Raw genomic sequence first — 11,784 nt, forward strand, 5'->3', positions numbered from 1 at the left:
TAAAATTGTCACTTTCTATACTTTGCCGAAATTACACAAGAATGTTACAAAACCTCCTGGGTGCCCTATTGTAGCGGGCATTGATGGAGTAACGCCCCCTTTATCGACTTTCGTTGACTCTTATTAGATCACTCGCAGAACAACGCCCGTCCTTTGTAAAAGACAGCAGCAGTATGGTCTCTAATATTGAATCTCTTGATCCTCTCCCTGAGAATACTTTGTTAGTTACTTTTGATGTTGAGTCGTTATACACGAATGTTCCTCACGAGGGCGGTGTTGAAGCCATGGACCATTTTCTTCTGCAACCTGACCCTAACATGCTGACCAAACATACATGTTATTCAATCATTGCATCCACACTGCTCGCGAGCGTCTGCATGGCCAGGCGCTAAAATAGTTGGTTCTATTTGGTTCTAAATTGGTTCTATTTGTGAAGCTCGACGGACTGCAAGTCCTGCCTCTCCCATCTGCTTATTGGTTTTTAGGCACATAATACCCATGTGAGTGATTGAAAGATGAACAGAGGTTCCCCTTCCAGTCCATTCGGTTGTGCTAATGCACCTTAAAGTTGGTTGCCAACTGCTATATAACGTCCAAAGAAGAAGAAGCCTGAAGGAGGAGAGATTAATAGAAACAAACTCGATTGACCGTTTTATCTGTGGTTTAATTGTTGGAGTAGAGGACCTTGTGCATTTCAGGTAAAATAACAACCCAATGTATATATCCCAGGACAAATTAGCTAGCAACAGCAATAAATGCCATAAATGTTTCATGCTTTTCGACCTGTCCTCAAATTAATATAATTGGTTCAGAGTTTCAACCTGGGTGTTCTGAGCGCGTCTGGTGTGGGGAGACAAAATCAACAGTCAAGGACAGTCTCGCAAAAATAAGCATTCTTGCGTTCTTACTACCCGCTATTCAAAGTGCTCGGAACAAATTAAGGGAATCGTTCACATCCTAAGATCCGATGACAGTAATGTGTTTTCGGAAGCTCCTTTGGTCGTATTCTCACGGGGCAGAAAATTCAGAGATCAATTAGCAAACTCTGATTTACCACCCCAAAATACCCCCGCACAACATCTATTTACGCCTCTACTGGATGGAAACTACAGGTGAAATGGATATGCTCAATGAAAGAAATGGCACTTACAAATGTAGATCCTTCAAACACTCCCATGCAGGGAAACAAATCCCAATCAAAGGTGTTACGCGCTCCACTAAGGCAGTTATTCATTTGATTTTTTTCAAATTGTGGGTAAAACAAAGTATGAATTAAAAGTACGAATCTCTGAGCATCGTAGCACAAATATGTGCACAAACTCGACGTAACCAGTTGAGGCCCACTTTTTGGAAGCAAACCACTATTTAGTCCCTACTTTATATCGGCATCGAACATGTCACCCTCCCTAGGAGAGGCTGCCTGGATCTTTAATTTAAAGACTCTAGCTCCCTTCGGTCTTCTATTTAGATCTGTAAATTAACCAATGATATCCAGCCACACCCGGCCATGATTATGGACACCTGTGTGTGTCCTTTGAAACTATATAAAACTAGTGACCTGCAGTGTTTGTCATTATACCCCGATGAAGACAGCTTGTCTATGAAAACGCTGGTTATTAGGTTATTCAATTATTGCATCTGAGCTCCTAGAGTGCAGCTCTATTTTCTTTTTCAAGGATCCCCCATACAACCTGGAGTACACTGATGCTAATCGCCCCCAAGCCCAACCACCAGACCAGGACACAGCTCGTAGCACCTCCCCCTGCACTCTTAAGGCACTGTGACGTGTGACCAATCCTAGAAGGTTACTACACTACCCAGCCTCCCCTCTCACTCCACCTACTCAGCATTCAAGCAGCCCAGACATACAGATGAACAGGGCAGACCAGGCTGCGTTCCAGCCAGGTGCCCGCCTGTACAGACAGCAAGCACGAGGCCCAGGCGCGGAGATACGTCCGTGCGTCTGATACTGCAGCAGTCATTATTCTCTTCCTCCCTCTCTCCTATTGGGGACTGTATATGAGGACTGTGTGGACGTCTCCCAAGTGGGGCTGGCTGTGACAGGGTGTGGCCGGAGGCCTAGCCCGATTAGAGCTGTAGTGTGCCGTGAGTGCAGGGTTTAGGAGGACCATAGAGTTAATATCCCTGCAAGAGGGACGTTCCACCGAGAGAGAGGGAGGGAGAGAGAGCGAGAGATAGCTCACATTTCAGCCTGCACCACTGCTTTGAGACAGCATTTCCTCTCTAGAAGACTGGATTTCCATAATAAAAACATGCTGTGTTTCTGGGTGAAAACCTATTTGAGCAACAACCAAATGTATAATGTGATGATTGTAAACTGGTGTAAAGCTAAAAGTCAAGATTTGCTAACAGGCTTAGAACGAAGAGCGATCTAGCCAAGTTAGTTACTTACCTAGCTCAGATCAGCAATCTGAAGCTTGGCGTGACAAACCAATATGTTTGTGTCTGAATGCTGATCTTGACGTGTTCTTCAATCAATGTTGATGTCCAGTTCACTTGTTTCCATTTTCAAACTCTCCGTGGACTTTGCTCTAGCGCAGCAAACCTAGCACCATGGGTCCACCACTGACCCTTGTCATCACAACAGAAGTGTGTCATGCGATTCTCTCTGACATTTGAATATCTAACTATGCCAGTTATCTCAATAGCATAAAATACACACAGTATCACATTGCTGACTAATGAACTTAGTGACAGCCCAGCTAGCACATTTGGTTTCTTAGAAGTTGTGGGAACGTACGTTTTCGGTTTCCCATTGGTTCTGGGAACGAAGCCATACATGTCCTGACCGTTAAAACGGAACGTTTTTGAAATTTTCCGCATTGACTGACCTTCATGTCTTAAAGTAATGATTGACTGTCATTTCTCTTTGCTTATTTGAGCTGTTCTTGACATAATATGGACTTGGCATTTCACCAAATAGAGCTATCTTCTGTATACCACCCCTACCATGTCACAACAACTGATTGGCTCAAACGCATTAAGGAAAAAAAATCCACAAATGAACTTTTAACAAGGCAAACCTGTTCATTGAAATTCATTCCAGGTGATTACCTCACGAAGCTGGTTGAGAGAATGCCAACAGTGTGCAAAGCTGTCATCAAGGTAAAGGGTAGCTACTTTGAAGAATCTCAAAGATAAAATATATTTTGACTTGTTTAACACGTTTTTGGTTACTACATGATTCCATATGTGTTATTTCATAGTGTTGATGTCTTCACTATTATTCTACAATGTAGAAAATAGTAAAAAAAAATAAAGAAAAACCCTTGAATGACTAAGTGTGTCCAAACTTTTGACTGGTACTGTATATATTTTTTAACATTTGCTAGGTAATTAACATTAGCTGTAGCTACACCAAAACGGCGATATTTTTCATATAACTTGTTCTCCATCTTCCTTTTTAAATGGCGAGACAAGTTTCAGCACTTTAATTTCCATGACTGATCAAAAATAGTTCTCTCGTGCTCCCTCGTTTCTGCAGCACACAGTGAGCAATATGTTTGGAACATCGAATCGCAATAAAAACGCAGTATAGAATCGCAATACATACAGAATTGTAAATCAGTAGTGTAACATATCGAAGTAAAAATACTTTGAAGTTCTACTTAAAAAAGGAAAGACTCACCCATTTTGAATGTTATTTTGTGGCTCTCTGAGCGATGTTCTATCGATTCTAATTTCATGTGCATCTGAGCTAGTGCCGTTGAAGCAGGCAGAAACAGAACTGGTATGATGCAAAAGTCATCATACCAGCTCTATTTCTGCCTTCTTTAAAAGTGAATAGCTCAGATACACATGAAAATGCCAACAATCAATAGCAACAATCAATAGAACATCAGTCAGAGATGCACAAAAAAACAATACAACATTCAAAATGGGTGAATCTTTCCTTTAGGTAGTTTCTGGGTATCTGTACTTACTATTTACATTTTTGACTACTTTTACTCCGCTACATTTCTAAAGAAAATATGTACCATTTACTCCCATATATTTCCCCTGACACCCAAAAGTACTTGTTACATTTTGAATGCTCAGGCAGGACAGCATTATGGTCCAATTCACGCACCATCAACAGAACACATTGTCATCCCTACTGCCTCTGGTCTGGCGGACTCACTAAACACAAATACTGTGTTTGTAAAATATGTCTGAGTGTTGGAGTGTGCCCATGGCTGTCCGTAAATTAAAAGAACAAGAAAATCGTGCCGTCATGTCTGCTTAATATAAGGAATTTGATGTATAGCGTTTGCTTTTACATTTTACTCAAGTATGAAAATTGAGTTGTTTTTGCACCACTGTACGAAGTACATTTAAAACCAAATACGTTAGAACATTCACTCAAGTAGTAGTAGTATTTTACTGAGTCTCACTTTTACTCAAGTAGTAGTAGTATTTTACTGAGTCTCACTTTTACTCAAGTAGTAGTAGTATTTTACTGAGTCTCACTTTTACTCAAGTAGTAGTAGTATTTTACTGAGTCTCACTTTTACTCAAGTAGTAGTAGTCGGACTGGTTAACTGCAACAACTGCAAGACAGCTCTTTCCCATCAACGCAGCAAAGGCAGTCCAAAACAATCAAGTAGCAATACTTGGATTTACACAGTTTTACATAGAGCACCATTGCATTATACCTACAGTAGCGGTACACGGTATAGACATCTGCACTAGGATCAAGAAAGCCCGAACAACCTTCAAAGTTCAAACAAATCTGGAGGTCAAGAAAATACAGCACAAAGAGAACTCTAAACCTACTAGAGCTGTGTAACGACAACACTTCTATGCCTACATGGTTACGAGTACTGAAAAATGGTTGAACTAAACCTGAAAAAAAAAAACACATCCATCCTCCACACAACTTGGCACCAAATAATCATGAATGTCATCTTTTGTCCGAAACACTATCGAACTCCCCTTCCTCAGACAAACAAAGCAGGACGCTACGGACACAATACTCTTAAGATGCCGCTTGAGCTGGATTGGACGCGTTCAAGGAAGAACACAGACCCCATTCCAAGAGAAGAGCTGTCCACTGGTCTCAGGAAGCAAGGCCCAACACAACATGGCAGAAACCCATAGGGACGGAGCTCCAACAACATTAGCCTTAGAGTTGGGGTACATAACAGAGGAGAAGATGGCCAAGACAGCCTCCGCTGCTGCCATATGCGCCAGCTGGCATAACAGGGGTGAGTGAGTGAATCATGTGTGCATAAGACTGAAAGTAATGACAGTAATACTGTAATGGGTGTGAGGTGATGTGCAGCCAGGAGAAGAATACAAATAATGTTGACGTGTTGTTACAGGCAGTTGTTGGAGCTTGGCGGTACAGGTGAGGTAGAGGTTTGGTGCAGGTGAAATATTAATGCAGCCACAAAGAAGGCAATGCTATATGAGGGTAGAGATCAGGGTTCTCCATTTTTAAACAAGACGGTGCTGCTGAGTACGGCGGGAAGGGTGGAGGCCATATCCTGCAATCTAGAGCAAAATAAATACCCTTTTAGGGTGTGATGCCTGGCCTTAAATGAGTGGCGCAGCCCGTCCACAAGGCGGCGCAGCTCCACTCTTACATTCTTTGTGGAGAAGCCTGGAGATGTTGAGCAGAGACACAAGTGCCTCAACAAAGACATGCGTAAGATGTCTGTGATACAGATGTGATAGGGTGCAGCTATAATAAGACTGTATTGCCAGCAATTATTCAGCGTAACACAGAACCCAAACCGGCTGCGTGCGCACGCCATCGTGCATAAATTTGTTTTGTCCCCCTACACCAAAAGCGATCACGACACGCAGGTTAAAATATCAAAACAAACTCTGAACCAATGACATTAATTTGGGGACAGGTCGAAAAGCATTAAACATGTATGGCAATTTAGCTAGTTAGCTTGCACTTGCTAGCTAATTTGTCCTATTCAGCTAGCTTGCTGTTGCTAGCTAATTTGTCCTGGGATATAAACATTGAGTTGTTATTTTACCTGAAATGTACAAGGTCCTCTACTCCACCAATTAATCCACACATAAAACGGTCAACCGAATCGTTTCTAGTCATCTCTCCTCCTTCCAGGCCTTTTCATCTTTGAACTTATATGGTGATTGGCATCTACACTTTTACCAGACAACCGGCAAAACAGTTTGTCTTTCAATCACCCACGTGGGTATAACCAATGAGGAGATGGCACGTGGGTACCTGCTTCTATAAATCAATGAGGAGATGGGAGAGGCAGGACTTGCAGCGCGAACTGCGTCAGAAATAGAAAGGAGTTCTATTTTAGCCCTTGGCATCGCAGATGCTCGTTGGCACGTGCGAGCAGTGTGGGTGCAATAATTGAATAACATGGATTTCTAAATTTACTTTACGACGCTCGCGCACGCGACGTGTCCGGTCTGGTCAGCGTGTAAGAAAGATGCTGTGAAATTCCACCGGAGCAGACTGGCAAACTATGCACGGCTTATTATAGTTTTCTTGACCCAGAGTTTATTAGAGGCCGCCGTTTATTTGCCAAAAATTTTAATTATACCCAGCTATAACAAGACACAGGCGCTTGTTGGATTCTCAGTGTTTAACGGAAAATGTACAGTACGCTGGCTATAATATACAGTGCATTGGGAAAGTATAATTTTCAACAACTTGTTACGTTATAGCCTTATTCTAAAAACTTTATGCAATACATTTTTTCCTCTCATTCACACACAATATCCAATAATGACAAAGCAAAAACAGTTTTTTTGAATTTTTAGCAAATGTATTAAAAATAAAAAACAGAAATACCTTATTTACATAAGTATTAAGACCCTTTGCTATGAGATTCAAATTGAGTTCAGGTGCCTCCTGTTTCCATTGATCATCGTTGAGATGTTTCTACAACTTGATTGGAGTCCACCTGTGGTAAATTCAATTGATTAGACATGATTTGGAAAGATACAAACCTGACTATATAAAAGGTCCCACAGTTAATAGTGCATGTTAAAGCAAAAACCAAGCCATGAGATCCAAGGAATTGTCCGTAGAGCTCCAAGACAGGATTGTGTTGAGGCACAGATCTGGGGAAGGGTACCAAAACATTTCTGCAGCATTGAAGGTCCCCAAGAACACAGTGGCCTCCATCATTCTTAAATGGAAGAAGTTTGGAAGCACCAAGACCCTTCCTAGAGCTGGCCGCCCGGCCAAACTGAGCAATCGGGGGAGAAGGGCCTTGGTCAGGGAGGTGACACAGAACCCGATGGTCACTCTGCCAGAGCTCCAGAATTCCTCTGTGGAGATGGGAGAACTTTCCTGCACCATTCCACCAATCAGGCCTTTATGGTAGAGTGGCCAGATGGAAGCCACTCCTCAGTAAAAGGCACATGACAGCCCACTTTAAGTTTGCCAAATGGCACCTAAAGGATTCTCAGACCATGAGAAACAAGATTCTCTGATCTGATGAAACCAAGATTGACATTCAGGCCAAAGAGTTTAATCATCACATCTGGAGGAAACCTGGCACCATCCCTATGGTGAATAATGGTGGGGGAAGCATCATGATGTGGGGGATGTTTTTCAGCGGCAGGGACTGGTACTAGTCAGGATCGATGGAAAGATGAACGGAGCAAAGTACAGAAAGGACCTCAGACTGGGGGGTTAGGTTCACCTTCCAACAGGACAACGACCCTAAGCACACAGCCAAAACAACGCAGGAGTGGCTTCGGGACAAGTCTCTGAATGTCCTTGAGTGGCCCAGCCAGACCTCAGACTTGAACACTGATCAAACATCTCTGGAGACCTGAAAATAGCTGTGCAGCGACGATCCCCATCCAACCTGACAGAGCTTGAAAGGATCTGTAGAGATGAATGGGAGAAACCCCCCAAATATAGCTGTGTAGCGTCATACCCAAGAAAACTTGAGGCTGTAATCGCTGCCAAAGGCTGCTTCAACAAAGTACTGAGTAAAGGGTCTGAATACTAATGTAAATGTAATATTACAGTTGTTAATTTTTAATGCATTTGGAAACACTTCTAAAAAAACTTTTTTTTTGCTTTGTCATTATGTGTTGTGTGTAGATTGATGAGTAAAAAAAACACAATGTAATCCATTTTAGAATAAGGCTGTAACGGAACAAAATGTGGAAAAAGTCAAGGGGTCTGAATACTTTCCGAATGCACTGTAGGCTATTATTTTCCCATTGGCCTTTCCAAAATGGTTCATGCAAATATATGGTCATTGTGTAACCCAGTATATGCTAGTACTCTTCTCACCCTGAGTCTGGATGAGGTGGAGGATTTTGGCAGTGATCTGCCTGCCAATCTCAGCGTCCGCCAGCATGGCCTCCCTGTTCAGCCTCTCCAGCTGGCCCAACAACATTAGCACCCTGGAGTTACTGGGAACACTGGGAGAGAGAGACAGAGGTTTAATACTTAACATATACCTTGGCATCAGGTCATGCTCTCATAAAGCAAATAGTCTCCAGGGTCGTGATCATTAGGCACCAGACAGAGGGAAAAAAAGGACAGAAACAGAGAGCGACTACCTGGACTCGTCCAATAAGAAATGCTTATTTTCCCTTTCTGTTGTGAAACATTTAAAAATATTTTCCATAGTGCGCCCTAATGAACAAAACTATGCTCTGGTTATATTACGCTAATGTGGGGCAGTGAGGCCAAAGGTCACAGCCATGCGAAAGAGAATCTAAATGTAGAAATAGACCAAATGTCTTTCATATGCCCTTATAAAGACAGTGAGAGACCAAGGGAGAGAGGGAAAAAAAAGAGACAAATAGACCAAAATACACTAAGAGCAAATGAGTGAGATACTGCTCAAACAACACAAAAAGACAAAATGCACACACACGCCTTCATGCACTTACATGCTCACAGACATATTAGCTAGACTAAACAGCAGAGACAGTCACACTAAGAAAGTCAAACAATCTACCAAGCCCAGAGTTTATCAAAAGTTAGCCTATAAATTGAGCTGCCTACGCCATTGAAATATTAGGTCTGGGGGTGGCACAATTACTGCATAACCGTGTAGTTATGGATGTCATGAAAATAAAATAAAAGTCATAACCGTTTGAAAAAAGTGTATTTAACGTATACCCAGGAATCAGGAAGAAATGGAAGAAAAAGGACAGAAAGTGGAGAGTACCTGGACTCGTCCAATAAGAAATTATTATTTTCGCTGTTGCGAAACAGCGGACTGAAGATGGAATGGCCGGACTTTGTGCAGTTGAGTCCATTTCTGCGGTAAAATGGACTCTTAAAAATGTGATGAAACTTTGTTTGTCCTTGCTGAAACAAGCAAGGTGTTGTAGCAAACAAGTCTTTGGTTGCCTTGGCAATGCCCCCCACAATACAGCCCGCTCTGCTACCCCACGGCAAGTGGTACCAATACACCAAGTCTGGATCCAACAGGACCCTGTATTGACCCTTTTTCGCACAAACTCTATGCACACACACTGAGTGCTAGCTAGCTAGCTATAGTACTGACCGGAAAATTAAGCTAACCAAGACCAAGAAAACCAACGGACTATACAGCTACAAGTAGTGAGTGGAGTTACACATGGACTATACTAAAGTTGAATGTCTTACTTGTGATGAAATGTTTTCCACACACATACAGTGCCTTCAAAAAGTATTCATACCCCTAGACTTATTCCACATTTTGTTGTGTTACAGCCTGAATTCTAAATTGATTCAATTGACTTTTCCCCCCACGCATCTACACACAATACCGCGTAATGACAAAGTGAAAAAATGCTTTAAAAATATGTTTGCTAATTTATTGAAAATGAAATACTGAAATCTCACATACTGTACATTACCTTCAGGAATGAGTCATACCCCTTCCCTTATTCCACATTTGTTTGTGTTACTGCCTGAATTCAAAATGGATTAAATAGATTTATTTCTCACCCATCTACACACAACGACCCATAATGGCAAAGTGAAAACATGTCTTAAGAAATGTTTGCTAATTTATTGAAAATAAAATACAGAAATATGTCATTTACATAAGTATTCACTCCCCTGAGTCAATACATGTTAGAATCGCCTTCAAACACTATGCAAGACTAATGCTAAAAGAACAAAAGCATCGTTATTACAGGCCCCAAACAGTTATTGACCCCAGCAGTGAATGTTTTACAGAGGAACCTAAAATAGCTAGGGTCACAATGACACCATGACTGGCCCTGGCTGGTTTAATGACCTGTGGTTGTGCTGTCCTTAGACTGATCTTACAGTGTCACAAGACATTGAGCAAACTACAGTGTATAATATGAGGGCAAGGGGCAGTGTATGAGAGACAGTAATCTGGCAGAAAGAAAGAACTGTGTGTGTGTCCGAGAAAATGGTTACTCACCCTTTCTCAGTGGTCATTTTGGGCTTATTCATTTTTTCTCACACACGTCAACATTTCACATCAACTGCAAATAAAGAAAAGCAAGAATCAGCAATGCAACACAGTTGTCCTTCCCTCTCTGGACTTTAATGTTCACCCCTGTAAATCCCAGTCTATCATTTCTATTATATCCTGTGGCAAGATGAGATCAGCAACATGCGGAGAGATGGTACGAACAACCCGTATTGAAAAATCCAATGTAACAAAATAGGGCCGGTCATGCTGTTTATCAAGCTCAACTTGTTTAACCAAAACAAAAGGGTGTCCAGTAGAATTAACGGGCTCCAGTGTCAGGAAACGAAAGAGCTGCGACTATGTCATTAAGCTACTTAGCTAAAGAAATCAGACCAAAAGCATTGCAAGCCAATAGGAGAAAAAAACGAGTAAAGAGAGAAGACAAATGTATGTAGACATTTGACCTGGGTCATTAATGAGTTATTACCATTTATTATGTCATTGATGATTTAAAACAGTGTGTAGCCTATACTGTAAGCATCATTCCTGGATATAAAATTTTAGGCCATAATTAAAATTTAAAAAATTCAACGAAGATGTAACGAGTGAACCTACATGTACAGACAGTTGTTGTTAGCCAAGGGGACTGAAATGGAAAACCGAGAGAATCCTGTTCTTCACTCAGTCGACCTGGGCTAGTCTGCCCTGTTGTCAGTTATTTGCCTTTGCAGCAAGCATCTTCAGCTAGCTAACGTTCACATCAACGTGTGAATAGCTAAATGCCCCCAACTGCTGTAGACGGGCCTAATCTATGTAGCTAACGTTAAACGTCATCTGGCATACTGGCTATCTGCCAAATGTGTTGTTGCAAAATGCACTTATTCAGATCTTCATTGACAACAACTTCACCAGAGTTAGCACAACGGCTAGCTAGCTAACTAGCAGTGACCGACTGGTTTACTAAATAACTGGCTGGCGGGTAATAAGAACATCACAGCCCCCACTGCACCTGCTCAATGTCCATTCGGTTTCCTAGCTAACGTTAGCGTAGCTAGCTAGCGTTCCTGCTAACTTAGCTAGCTATTTGGAAATAATGTCAGAGACGTGCACTAATATGCTGAAAAAATATTCAAAAATAAACATTTTACGAACCTAGGTATATGGAAAGTTAGTGTTGTCCCATTAGGACGAGGCAATCCCTAGATGTAAGTGTGTTGCCTGAAACGATGACCCGATGTACAAACCCCCTACTGGGTTGGAGAACTGTCAAGAAGAACTGCCAGGAACCATGAATAACGCGATAATGCAAATTTAGTTTTGAGATGTGACGCGAAAATATGCGACCGAGCATCTCAGAATGAACGCATACTGTAAACGCGGTTCAAAGATCAGACATAATGTAGCAATAACATATAGGGCAACCCCCCCCCCCCCC

General features: G+C 41.8%; 1 protein-coding gene across 5 annotated transcripts in view; it reads right to left on the reverse strand.

Annotated features, from left to right (window-relative positions):
• LOC118358082 (cytosolic carboxypeptidase 1-like) overlaps positions 1–11,784 on the reverse strand; it is a 38,574-nt gene that overhangs the window by 26,677 nt on the left and 113 nt on the right. Inside the window, exons 1-3 of one of the 5 annotated variants that reach the window (XM_035735511.2) lie at positions 11,502–11,748; positions 10,356–10,419; positions 8,252–8,382 (exon numbers count right to left, since the gene is read on the reverse strand). In XM_035735511.2, coding sequence (XP_035591404.1) covers positions 8,252–8,382; positions 10,356–10,387 — 163 coding nt within the window. In that variant the 5' untranslated portion in view covers positions 10,388–10,419; positions 11,502–11,748. Of the gene's footprint in view, positions 1–8,251; positions 8,383–10,355; positions 10,420–10,964; positions 11,355–11,501; positions 11,749–11,784 lie in introns of those variants that run through there. The other 4 variants (XM_035735516.2, XM_035735515.2, XM_035735513.2 and 1 more) reach the window with 4 other exon arrangements.

Source organism: Oncorhynchus keta, chromosome 25 (assembly GCF_023373465.1).
Source record: "Oncorhynchus keta strain PuntledgeMale-10-30-2019 chromosome 25, Oket_V2, whole genome shotgun sequence".
Taxonomy (NCBI): Eukaryota; Metazoa; Chordata; class Actinopteri; order Salmoniformes; family Salmonidae; genus Oncorhynchus; species Oncorhynchus keta.